At 38.0% G+C, this 14,532-nt stretch overlaps 1 protein-coding gene across 3 annotated transcripts in view; it reads left to right on the forward strand.

Annotated features, from left to right (window-relative positions):
• Window positions 1-14,532, forward strand: part of LOC136871902 (tudor domain-containing protein 3) — a 258,745-nt gene that overhangs the window by 93,207 nt on the left and 151,006 nt on the right. For all 3 annotated transcript variants that reach the window (XM_067145605.2, XM_067145606.2, XM_067145607.2), the window contains one exon: window positions 8,075-8,188. In XM_067145605.2, coding sequence (XP_067001706.2) covers window positions 8,075-8,188 — 114 coding nt within the window. The remainder of the gene's footprint in view (window positions 1-8,074; window positions 8,189-14,532) is intronic.

Below are 14,532 nucleotides of genomic sequence, written 5' to 3' on the forward strand. Positions count from 1 at the left end.
CGTAAAGTGAGAGAATGTATTTTGTATCTATGCTTTGATTGTAAACTGTACGGGAAAAAAGCATGCAATACTAAATAAATAAATAAATAAATAAATAAATAAATAAATAAATAAATAAATAAATAAATAAATAAATAAATAAATAAATAAATAAATAAATAAATAAATAAATAAATAAACTTTTTTCCCCACACAAAACTATGTGCCTTTATACTAATTTCCACCATTGTATTATTATTATTGATGCCCTGGGGGCAATAAATTGAAATTTTATATATTTTTTTTCCAAAGTATTCCCCACCCGGGTACTTATGTCTGCCACCCGGGCTGACAAAAATTTCTGGTGTGAATGCTGTTCGTACTATGAATTATACATGATACTATTTTTGTAATCTGCATTATGTGAAGACATAAAGAATATCATGGACTTCATTTACATTAAAAGGAACGACAACTATTTGCTAATAAAACACATCAAAGTGGAACGTACCATGTTGAAGGGTCTGAAAGAATTAAATGTAGTGTCTTTCAAAAATTGTTGACCTAATGACTTTTCATTTTCTAATTTGTCAACTGCTCTCATTCTCAATTTGGTCTCTATCAACATTTCTGGCAGAAAGCAAATTAAAATATTGTTTTGCCCAGCTGAGTGGTTCAGACTGTTGGGAGGCACTGGCCTTCTGACCCCAACTTGGCAGGTTCGATCCTGGCTCAGTCCAGTGGTATTTGAAGATGCTCAAATGCGTCCCCTGGCACATAAAAGAACTCCTGCAGGACTAAATTCCGGCACATTGGCATCACCGAAAGCCATAAAAGTAGTTAGTGGGACGTGAAGCTAATAACGGTTTCAGTTGTGAATAAATGGACCAACTGCTGAATTTTGAAATTTTGTGTTCCATCTTAATTCCCACTAATAACAGACAAACTGAAGAATTTTTCATGGAAGAATCGGTCCACCCGGTCTGAATAGCTCTGGTGGTAGAACACAGGCCATCCGAGCCCAACTTAGCATGTTCAAACCTGGCTCAGTGCGGTGGTATTTGAAGGGGCTCAGATACATGAGCCTCGTGTCGATAGATTTACTGGCACAACAAAAATGCTTTATGCTGGACAGGCAGCGCTACTCCTGGTGGCTTTAAAATACTGGGGCATCCCCTCTTCAGGGGTTATAAGTGAAGTCCACCACAGTAGCTATGGTGGGGAAGCTGGAACTTGGAACAGTGCAGTTGGCACAAGTGGCATCCTGTTACTTGGGATTAGTAAGAGTAAAAGGTATTTGGCCAAAACTGTGTGCATATATCAGATTTAGCATCTGTTCTCCTAAATTCGTGCTGGCAGCAGCACTAAAATGCCTGACTTGATCCAGGCTGTGGTGACAAGCCATTTGGTAACTCCATCGTAACTCACGGGTCATGCCTTCGTCAGTTTTACAAGTTACAACTCTCATATTTGTTCCGTATTGAAGTTGACCATATATCAAGAATATTCCAAGAATATTTAATAAGTCCACCTATTCAATACATACCAAGAATCTTATGGTTAAACCATAGCGTATTGAAGAGGAAGTGCGATATCTTCACGAGTTACTGTGGACCTGTATGTTTTAATATTCATCCACCTATTCAGTACAATTGTACTGAATAGGCGGATGAATATTAAAACATACAAGTGTTATTTAATAAAAATATTTTCAATACGGACCCAAAAATTAATTTTATCACATGTAATTACTGTGGACTGCTGCACAGATGGCACTGCCATCCACAGTGATGACTGAGCGCGAGGATAACAGAGGCATTATCAGGACTATTACTTCAAAATCTACTAAGAAACTCAAGCATGCACCTTACGTTTGAAAATGATGCTTACTTTTAATAGTTGAGTTTGATGTTTCTTGAAACATCCCTCAACGCAGAGACCCGCTTTGCAGTCTGGACTCCAAAACACTGTCTCACTCCAAATTTTCTGCTTGTAGCGTATGGCACATCATTTGGTTGGCCTACTCTTTCCTGCAGTTGGTGGAATTCCCTCAGGGAAATCCATTTCAGTGAGACGGGACACATTTTTGTCTGAAGAATTACATCCAACACCTTTCTTTCAAATGAACCTGAATGTTCCTCAAGCAGGCCTGGATGACATCCACCCTAAATTTCAAATAATCTATTCTAGATTCTGGTGAATTTCTCTGGCAAATGATCATTGCATTTAGAATTGCAACTTGATGTACCACTGGGTCATCTTTTTCCTCTCTAAAATATTGCCATGAAGTAGCTGATATTTCAGATCGTCTCTACCCATGTGATCATTATAGTAAGTTACAGAAGCAGGCTTTATGTCATTGCCGGCGTCGTCCAGGAAGACCTCTTTCCAGGCATGTTCGGCTGGGAAGTCCTCCCCTACCAGGACAGGGGAATGACTTCCTCAATGAGGGCTGGAAAGTGTTCCAACTCTCCTACCAAAGCCCAGACCAAGGAGGAGGAGAAGCAGAGATGCCAACTATTATGATTCAATCGTAATCATTACGAATTACCCATCATTATGCCTTTACAAATCACACACCACAAATTACGACTTTTTGTTGATTTTTAAATCTAAGTTTATGAAGTGTTCTAAAGAATACACAAGGAATGCCATTAGAGCTTGAATTCTCAGAATATTATTTTCGGATTTCTCAGTAATCATTTATACCTCTTTCCTGTCCCTCGTTTAAGAATATTTTGAGTTTTCACACGCCGAACGCAGTGTGTGTTTCCAGTACCGGAAATATAGGCACCTGTGAAGTGGTATATCTTGCGGAGTTGTTGTCTTTGTTCGTCACATGATCAGACTGCATTGCAGGAATGCGAGTTCTATTGTCTTTGTTTTGGTGGCAAAGTGGTGACAAACTCAGTTTAATTGTGAATACTGTGTGCGTGACTGTTGAAGTGTTTATTGCGATTTTGGTTGCCAAATTGACATACATTGCTCTTCTAGGATATATGCTAATCGTGTGTTATGAAATGCGAAAGGTTTGAAATAATGAAGCGATTTCTTGCGCAAGAAAATATGTGTGAATATGTTACCGTGACTAGTGACGCTAGTAATAAACCAAAAGTAGTTCAAAAATGTAGGGAGGAATGCTCAAAAGAATGACCCTGTTTACTGCATTCCTTGAAATCTCATTCACACATGTGTAGTACGGTAGTGTGCGTGTAGCCGTGACATTTCAGATGCGCATGATGAGGATGAACAAGACTGAATTCCGTGCTAATATGAACTCGGAACTGTTAAGTGCTCTGTTAGTGCAGAGGATGCACATGATATCAAAAGAAAAATCATGTCACCAGTGTACATTACCAAACAGGAACTACAAGCTTTCAATGGAGTATGTAAGTTAGTAAGATCTCGGGAAAAAAAATAATTCTACGACCGCCTCCCCCCCCGTGCCTTAACGGCTGCATTACGAAATGCTTTTCTTGAAAGTTGGTATCTCTGGAGAAGGGAAAGTCCCAGCGCTCCTCTATGAAGTTGGAGAAGAAGCCTTCTCCAACTCGATTGGGGGTCACAGCATCCCTGAAGAAAATTGGTGAACTATCTGCCAGCTCTCCTTCAAAGAATGTGAAAATGGCAGGCATGAGCAACAGACCCCGACATCCTCTTGCTTGATCCCTTTTTAGGGAACCTAGATCTCCCAGGAAGAAGGCCCATTATTCCACAAATCAGAAATTTTACCATACACGGAGTGCTCAACGCCGTGTCGCCCTCATCTGAGGAACATAGGTAATAAATTTCATAATATTCCGTACTGAAGAGCAATATAATGTAAAACATAAGCTAAAGGTTTCCACCTATCAATATTATTTATTGTAACCTTAAAATTGTTACATATATTTCAGGAAACTAGTTTCGGTCTTGCTAAAGGCCATCATCAACCGAAATCATGTTAAGGCAAGATCTGACTTACAGATAAAATTTATGAAGCAAGCGTGTGTTGTTGAAATTTAGTGCATGTCAAGTAAAGATTTGGATGTTAAAATAGTCATCACAATCACACGTTTGGGTAAGTTCTCAGTTTTTTTCCCATTTGAAGAATGCACTTCACAGAAGACTAGGTGAAACACATAAAATACTAGCACTTGAAGAATCTTCTAGAATTCATTTTAGCTGAAACAAGTGTGAATAGAATAAGTGCATTCTTCAAATTGAAAAAAAAAAAAAAGCTGAACTTGCACAAGATGTGTGATTGTGGTGAGTGTTTTAACATCCAAATCTTTACTTGACTTGCACTCACATGCTTGCTTCATAAATTTTATCTGTAATTCATGTCTTGCTTTAACTTGATTTTGACTGATGATGGTCTCTAGCAAGACTGAAACTAGTTTCGTGAAATATATGTGACTTTTTAAAGGTTACAATAAATAGTATTGAATAGGTGGAAACCTTTAGCTTTTGTTTTACAGTATCTCATCTGAGGAGAAAGCAGAGACTGAATCACTCATTATTGTGGATGGTGATGACAGCAGTGATACCGTCAATGACAGAAGTAAATGTCAGGTAGTGGGCTGAAAGAAGGACAAGCAATTATCCTACTGTTGTTACACTACCCATCCACACGTCATCTGAGTTGCATCGACTGATATCCATCTCCATGATCATCATAGTCTGTCTACAGCAATGTCGTCTGAGACCTGGATACGACAAGACTATGGGAGGATTCCGTATTTACTCCAAGGACCTTGTAGCTGTGAATGGCGGGGCGACTGGGGGCATTTGTACGGTAGTCTGTTATGACATAGTCTGTGAAGAAGTGCTGCTACTAATTCAGCTGGACTCAGTTGCAGGTCGTGCTTCATTGCTGGTAATGTGCAGCGTATACTTTCCACTGGACTCTGATCTTCAAATTCATAAACTCCCCAGATTTGATCACTCAGTTATATTCTCCTTTCCTCTTGCTGGGTGACATGAATGCCCGTAACACCCTCTGGGGTGCCTACACACTTCAGCAGTGCAGATGGTGTTAATATAAAGAAAGGTCTTCATGGGGGGTAATCACACTAATGGGATTGTAATTAAGGTTATGGATTTTTTTGTATGGTTAGGAGGGTATTTAGGGGTTGTAGTAAGGATGTAACTTGATGAAAATGAAAATCCACAGCCTGTTTCCAGTCATTCGATCGGGTCAGGAATGGAATGAATGAAGCCCCCATCTAGCGGCGAGGATAGGAAATGTGCCAGCTGCCGAAGCCTGTCTCATTTCTCTGGGGCAATGATAAATGACTGACAGATGAAATTAAATGGTAATGCAGAGTGTTGCTGGAATGAGAGATGACAAGAAAAACCAGAGTACCCGGAGAAAAACCTATCCTGCCTCCGCTTTGTCCAGCACAAATCTCACATGGAGTGACCGGGATTTGAAGCACAGTATCCAGCGGTGAGAGGCCGGTGCGCTGTCGCCTGAGCCACGGAGGCTCGATGTAACTGTTGATAAATAGGTATTTTATTTGATCCTGTATTGACTTATGTTGGGTCCACCTTGTCAGTACACTTTTAATGATTGAAAATTATTTATTTTATCATATATGTTTCAGGAAAAATATCCATTCCCTTCATCAGTGATGTCAAATCAAGAAATAAAACAATATAACACTATGCTATGTTGTCCTACAATTTAAAGAAGTGTTGTATCCTAATTCACCATATCATTTAATAAAGAAACTAATGAAATATTATGAAAATGTAAAATTTAATGTTTTGATGAATTGAATGAGAATACCTAAATAAATTTAAGATCTTCAAGTTTTTCTTCTTCTTTTTTCCTTTTTCTTCCTTAAATGATCAAAGGCTAGTTTATACAATGGGTTCTCTTCTCTACTTCCTTCATTTAAACTTGATTCAAAGTCATTTTTTTGTGCAAGATAAATTTCTAACCTTTCCAAAACATTCATGAATTTTCCCTTTTTGGCCGAATGTATTAACTTCGTCATTAGAAATGTCTATAAATTTATTCTCATTTAATTAATCAATCAAAATATTAAATTTTATGTAATCATTTTCATAATATTTCATTAGTTTCTTTAGTTTCTTTATTTATTATTACTATACTTGTCTTCATTGATTCATTGACACCTCTTTAAATTGTAAGAAAAACAATTGTTTTATTCCTTGATTTGACATCACTGATGAAGGGAATGGATATTTTTCCTGAAACATGTATGATAAAATTAATGATTTTCAATCATTAAAAATGTATTGACCGAGCTCGATAGCTGAAGTCGCTTAAGTGTAGCCAGTATCCAGTATTCGGGAGATAGTAGGTTCAAACCCCACTGTCGGCAGCCCTGAAAATGGTTTTCCGTGGCTTCTCATTTTCACACCAGGCAAATGCTGGGGCTGTACCTTAATTAAGGCCACGGCCGCTTCCTTCCCACTTCTAGCCCTTCCCTGTCCCATCGTCGCCATAAAACCTATCTGTGTTGGTGCGACGTAAAGCAACTAGCAAAAAAAAATAAAAATAAAAGTGTATTGACAAGGTGGACCCAACATAAACTATTTAAAATAGTTTCTTTAACAGATTGTAAGGATGTAAGTCGCTGGTGAGACTCCAGTTAGAGTAAGGTTCCAGTGTATGGGATGCTCACCAGGATTACTTGATTCTCCCACCTCGATGTCATCTTGTGCAGCCGTGCGCTAGTTCCCCTATTACGGTGTCAAGTATATGTTGACCTCTGTGATAGTGACCATTTCCCTATATATCTCACACTCTTGAATCAAAGGCAGTCCGAAGTGCTGATTACTTCGGCGGGCAAATTGATCAGAGTTTTCAAAACGTGCAGTGATGGCCGATGCGGAGGTGGGGTCTGTTGACGACGTTTCTTCCATTAGGTCCCTTACTGGAGTAAAGAAATTGCAGCAGCCATACGTGATCCTTGACAGGCTTTTAATAATTATCTTTGAAATCTGACTACTTGGTAATATAATGGGTCTTCCATGATTATACATGCTCCGTCATCGCAAGTGTGGATGAAACTCTGCTGTGTTTTCAGAGTACGGAACGTGCCTATTGACCCGGAATCTCCATTAATGGAGATATAGTTTAGATTCCTTCAGTCATTGCAGATCACGTTGCATCACATTTCGTAGTTTTGTATAGGCTGAGGATAGGTCATGAAAGATCTACGCACACTTACCTCCTAAAGAGGATAAGCTCCCACCCCCACTCCCAGTGTGTTCTTGTGGTGCCAAATTCACCATGGCTCATATCATCACAGAGTGCCCCTCCCACTTTGGTCTAAGGTGGAACCTCGGCCTGCGGGAGACACTCGAACTCGCACTAGCCGGTGGCAAGAATATCGCTGATTGTTGATAAACTGAGCCATAATAGGTATTTTATTTGATCCTGTATTGACTTGTCTAAATCTATTACACTGATCTACATCACTGATGAAGGAAATGCATATTGTTCCTGAAACATGTCTTAATGAATAAATAATTTTCAATCATTAAAAGTGTATTGTCAAGGTGGACCCAACATAAACTATTTTAAATAGTTTCTTAAATATTGCTGATCTCATCATTCACTTTGAGTGAGAGTCGATTAATCAAGGTCGTATAAATTTCAAGTGTTCTGATATTCAGTGAACTTGCATTCACTTTTGATACAATTGTGCTCTTCCTGGCTTAATAAAATAATTTTTGTTTCATTTTTAAACTCTTTTTCATATTCCTGTGTAGAATAAGTAGATTTACCAAATTTTATTTTAATTTCTGTTTGTTTTAATTTGTTCAAAGAGAACAAAATTAGCATGTTATTTCTATTGATATTTATTGGCTGAAGCTGACTTTGAATAAAGTTGAAAATTGAGTACCTGAAATTGAGTAATTTATGGTAACAAGTACATCTAAAACCCATCAAATAACATGATCATTATTGTTTATTTTCTTGTTCTTCCACATACTAGACAGTTACTTGCTGTCTTACATTTTAATTACCCACTGTACAGTATGTCCTATGTGCTTACTTATGATATGCTTTCTATACATGATATATAATTATGTCCGACACCAATTTAATGTGTGTTTCTGTTGATTTTTTCAGCTTTTGGATCATAATGTGCAGCAGATAGTGGACTGCGGTTTTACAGTTGACCAGGCAGAATATGCTCTCCGCCAGAACAGGAATAATGTGGATCGAGCTTTGAGAACACTTCAGGTATAGTTCATCATTCAAAAGTATATTGTGTCTTCATGCTACTGAATATAAGAGTGGGAAGGATCAAATACATACTATCACAGATTCGTGCCTTTTGTTGGCCTGCAACACTGTGTGAGAAAATGTATTTCCCCTACAATCTTTTGTCTGCAATCAACACTGTCATCTGCTCTGTTCCTCTTCCCTTAAAATTCTACTTTCTCCAATGATTCTACTATCGTTTGTGATTTATACATGGAAAACAATTTTTCGGAAATACATGCGGTTTTGTAATAACACAAGTAGATTGTATGTGGCATTGCACAAGTTACATTGAATACTTCAAATATATTTCTACAATGAGATTAATAATGATGTAATTGAAGTGAAACATGAACAACTTCTGTTTAGACATGTAAGAAAACACAAAAATAGGGGCACTAAAATCCTACTTGTGTTAGTGCAATTCTAAAGGGGTAAAAAAAAAAAAGAAAAAGTCTTAATATACAACAGAACGATTAACCCCTTGGCACGGTGGATTTAAATGCCCAGTCGTCTCTGTGCTATGGGAGAAGGTCTGAGCGCAGTGTTTAAATTTTCTCAGATTCATGCAAAACTTTGTTCAAAGCAACATAACTTTGGTTCTGTTTTACAGATTTCAGGAATATTTTCACATGCACATTTAGAAAACTCCACTCTTTTAGAAAATATGATGCTTACTTTTAATAGTTGAGTTTGATGTTTCTTGAAACATCCCTCAACGCAGAGACCCGCTTTGCAGTCTGGACTCCAAAACACTGTCTCACTTCAAATTTTCTGCTTGTAGCGTATGGCACATCATTTGGTTGGCCTACTCTTTCCTGCAGTTGGTGGAATTCCCTCAGGGAAATCCATTTCAGTGAGACGGGACACATTTTTGTCTGAAGAATTACATCCAACACCTTTCTTTCAAATGAACCTGAATGTTCCTCAAGCAGGCCTGGATGACATCCACCCTAAATTTCAAATAATCTATTCTAGATTCTGGTGAATTTCTCTGGCAAATGATCATTGCATTTAGAATTGCAACTTGATGTACCACTGGGTCATCTTTTTCCTCTCTAAAATATTGCCATGAAGTAGCTGATATTTCAGATCGTCTCTACCCATGTGATCATTATAGTAAGTAACAGAAACAGGCTTTTCTTTTTGCTGACCAATATTTGTTTTCTTTGCAACAGTTTTTACTCTATAGAATGTAGACATCTTTCTTATCGTGCCACTTTCGGATGGAAACCTGGTTGGAATGCCGAGCTGAAAGTTCCCCTTTTTTTATTTTCATGTTAATCCCATCTTTCGGGATGTCGCTTCTGTTGAAGAGCAAAGTTCTTACATAGCCAATTTTTAATAATTTTAACTTATGAGCTAAAGTAGGTAAATTATACATCTGCAAAATGTATCCTTTGTTGAGAAGTGGCTCTCCACAAGTGATAAAACAATAGCATAAGTTTTTGTTGTGTCTGTTGATGTATGTGTTGTTTCAAATACCGTGTCTTTCCCTGGGTATATCATAAATGACCGAAGATAGCCTGAACTTGAGCTTACTTAAATTGTATGATTTTATCCGAAATGTTGTGGATTTTGAGTTATATATTGTGTAAAAGACAACCTACCCCACCATGGAATTGGTGACTCATCAACTGCAATGTTCTGTTCTGGTAAGTAGAAAGAATAGACAAAATTTATGATTATGTTGACAGTCTGGTTCTTACCCAAGAGGAAAGAAAGATATAATACAAGAAGTGTGCATAGTAATCTCCAGATAGCAGCCAGATTTGATGCTTACCCTTGGTGGTAGAGATAAACATTGTTTGGAATATCACTTGAATTTCAGTGTCAAAACACTATCATAATTGGGATCAAGGTGTATCATTCAAATGCTCAAACCTTCCGCTTCTAGGATAAATGAATTAAAACGCAAACCACTTCGATTTTAACCGCTACATCGCAGTACAGTACACGCTGGTACTGTGCGAGTAATGTTGCTCTATATACCGTATTTCACGGCATAATCGTCGCACTTTTTATACCAAAATTTTCGAAAAAAATTGTAGGGTGCGACCATTATACGATGAATATTTAATACCAGTATTTGTATTACTCAAAAAATGTATTTATAACTAAATTGTATTTGATACAAATTTAAGATGCACGTAATACTCGCGTTTATACATCAAAATAATTAAAATAGTCTAAAACAAAATTCATATATTTTTCGCAACAATTCGGCGAACGTTTTTCCAACCTGAAAATAAAAATGAACGTATTAAGTTAATTTGTCATTAATTTGAGTACTAAAGTTAAAATATTACACTTGCAAAAAATTATCGCTTTGTTGTGAAATGCGGACTTACAGGTACGCAATTTATTCCAAATCTTCGGTGTCCCTATCGCAGGTTTCGTTATCTGATGCGCCGTCCTCGCCTCTGTTAATACCAGTATCAGATTCTTCGTCTCCCTGCCACACTGCGTCATCTTCGGAACCGTCTAGTGCATTCGAAATCCCAGTCCTTTTGAAGCTCTTGGAGACTAGTTCAGGTGGTATAAGATCCCAACTCTTCTTCACCCACGAGCATAACAAGTCCAAGGGTGGACGCCTGATATTTCCGGCGGGCGTCAATTGTTGATCGCCGCTCATCATCCACTCGTTGTAAAATCGACGTAAGTGGTCTTTAAAGGGTTTATTAACACATACGTCTAGTGGCTGCAAAGCAGATGTTAATGAATATCTGTCGTGTCTTATTTGTAGTGAGAATTTGCTTCACTTCGTTCACGAGGTGACCTCGGAAACTATCTAAAACAAGTAGAGCTGGTTGTTTTAGTAGTGCACCAGGTCTTCTATTCCACACAGTTTTAACCCAGTCCAGCATGAGTTCTACGTCCATCCAACCCTTTGGTTGCACTCGTACATGAATTCCACGGGGAAACTGTATATTCTTAGGCGGCATATGATGTAAGGCGGCAACTTTCTCCCGTCAGCTGTAATGGCTAGCATTGCCGTGCATCGCAACTTCTCACTACCGCTGGCTTTCATTAATACACTCCGTGATCCTTTTAGTGCAATAGTGCTGTTGCGAGGCATATCAAAAAAGATTGGAGTCTGATCGGCATTACCGATTTGAGAAAGCAAGTACGAAGTTTCCTTGCGCAAACGTATGACAAATCGGTGAAAATTTACAATCTTGTCCGTGTAATCAGCAGGCAACTTTTGGCTTAGTGTTGTTTTCCTTCGCACTGACAGATTGTGTCGTCGCATGAACCCCTTAATCCACCCACGAGTCGCCTTAAACTGAGTTACCGGTATGTTGTGTTTGCGCGCTACCTCCTGTCCCTTAATTTGTAACATTTCATATGATACACTGCAACCATTGTTACGTATTTCACTGACGTACCTAAACACTTCTTCGTCAATTATAGGAAACTTCCCTGTTTTAGGACCTCTAAACGCGCGTCTAGAAGGGTTTGTGCTTTTTAGCTTGTTTTTTACTTTCCGCCAGTCACGCACCAACTTTTCACTCACAGAAAATTTACTTTCTGCAGCTCTGTTCCCGTGCTGTTCAGCGAAGGCAATTACGCTTAACTTGAAGACCGCAGAATAGTTTCTATATTTACCCTTAATCGCTTATAAATGCTTCACACGTTAATGTTTTGCGATATAAATGACTTTCCGTAATTGTTCACTATTAAAACAAATTATTTCTGCAAACACCCAAAACACAAATTAAAAACTTAAATTCTCACGCACACATGTCTACAGTAATCACGTAAATCTTAAACAAATAAATGCATCTGTGATCTGTCCATTCCAGAGCAGCCAATACTGTTAGGCAGCAAGGAAGCATGCAACAATTTATCAGTTTAGCTCGTTGGTTGCGACACACTACTGCGCTTGCGCAAAGCTCGCAAACTGGAGCTCTAGCTAGCGCGGTGTAGATCTACTGTATAGTTGACTGTATTCCGAGACGTCAGTAACAAACATTCATTTTTTTCAATTTCTCTTAAACATACGGTAATTAGGTTAATATTTCTTCCCAGTTATTGATGATTTTACATTACATTACTGACGAGTTTATAAAATAAAACTTTAATAGCATTGGATAATAATTATCTTGACTGCTTGGATAAAAGTTTTCATCCCATGCCCGGACACTTATGACGTAGTAGTAAGATAAGAGTCTAGCGATGACAACTGAGACATCGTAAATAATTCGGCTGAATAATTCCGTGGAAATCTGCGTTATCGTCTTGGATTTCACTTCGTGCGCAATAACACAGGAGCCGGCCCCATGGTGTAGGGGCAGCGTGCTTGCATCTTACACGGAGGCCTCGGGTTCAATTCACGGCCGGGTCAGGGAATTTTACCTGTATCTGAGGGCTGGTTCGAGGTCCATTCAACCTACCTAGCCGGTATTTCCTGGCGACGTTGCCGATAAGCGATAACTTACAGCCTTACGTATTTCAAATGGGAACTCATAATATGTAGGTGGTGAAGAAATAGTACACTGTCTCGTGACCACGTTGTCAAACTGCCGATAGCCTACCGGTAAGCATAATATGTAGGTGGTGAATAAATGTACACTGTCTCGCGACCACGTTGTCAAACTGCCGATAGTCTACTGGTAAGCCATGCGTCGTACATATACCGGTATTATTTATTTATACGTTGTGCAACATGTCGCAAACGTGACTGTGTTGCCAAATTGCCCATAAACCATACACGTATTTAAATTGCGCATTCATGTGCAACTTACGTTGCAGTTACATTTACCTTTTAACCAGATTAGTGAACAAAATTTGGACGTGCGACGATTATGTAATTAAAGGTTTAAAGTCCGATTTTTGTATTGAAAATAAAGGATGCGACGATTACGCGGTGGCGACGATTATGCCGTGAAATACGGTATATCTCTCTTTCTCTCTGGAATATCTGAAATCCAGTGATACTAGTCAATCGCTCTGGAAAAATCCTGCACAGTAGTTCTAGTTAGGTTGTGAATCAAGTAAAATGTAATGAATTTCAGTAATGAGTTTAAGAGAAAGGCTGTGGATTTCTGACTGAATAAAGATGGCAAGAAATGACGTTCGTTATCACATGACCGCAGAAGTGTTCATTTGGTATCAATGAATGAATGAATGAATGAATGAATCAATCAATCAATCAATCAATCAGTCAGTCAGTCAGTCAACACTGATCTGCATTTAGGGAAGTCGCCCAGGTGGCAGATTCCCTATCTCTTGTTTTCCTAGCCTTTTCTTAAATGATTTCAATGAGATTGGAAATTTATTGAACATCTCCCTTGGTAGGTTATTTCAATCCCTAACTCCCCTTATTATAAATGAATATTTTCCCCAATTTGTCCTCTCGAATTCCAACTTTACCTTCATATTGTGATCTTTCCTACTTTTAAAGACGCCACTCAAACTTATTCGTCTACTAATGTCATTACAAGTGATTATTTTCATTTTGACCGTATTGAAATTCAATTATTAAATGTTAAACAATTAATTTATTGTAACCACCTATTCAATACTAGTTAAGTCTTTATGACTATAACAATGTCAATACATTAAGTTTGATTATGGTACATGTTTCGCCTGGCATTGCAGGCATCATCAGCCATGAATTCTATCTCCATGTCAGAGCTCTGAGTGGTTGCTATATTAGGATTAATCATAGTAAATATTATTTACGTAACAATTGCAATGGAGTGATCAAGCCATCCATGTTTTAAAGTACTAATGTGACGTCCAAATCTTGTTCACATTTAATGGAGATAATATTAACTGTCAACATTCATGAGTTAGTAATGAGAACGGCATGATACATGGGTTTAAACCATCTGTACATTTTTACAACTTATTGGAGATTAGCTTGTGCTAGAACTATTCTTAAAAACTATTTTTTTACACAATTTACACTAATGTATACAAATTTATGTTACGTTTTGGAACTGAACTGGTCGATCTTGTCTTGAAGTTTCAGTGGGATGGGATATGAAAGAAACGGGACATAACTTCACCACCATAGACCAGGACCTTCAAATCTTAAAGATCATCAACAAAGGTAGCCTAATGACTGAATTTGAAAGCACCTACATTCTTTTAGACCAACACTTCAATAAAAATAAAAATCTAAATGACACCGTAGAAACAAAGAGCCCGGTCACAGAACAAATTCCTAACTTATTGTCATCTCTAAACATAAACAATAACAATTTTTTTTAAATCTTCAACTATAAATCCAACAATAACCCAACTCACTCCCTGCCAACAATGACACACCCTTACAATATGAGAAGCTGAAATAAAGCAACTGTTCAGACCAC

Source organism: Anabrus simplex, chromosome 4, assembly GCF_040414725.1.
Source record: "Anabrus simplex isolate iqAnaSimp1 chromosome 4, ASM4041472v1, whole genome shotgun sequence".
Lineage (NCBI taxonomy): Eukaryota > Metazoa > Arthropoda > Insecta > Orthoptera > Tettigoniidae > Anabrus > Anabrus simplex.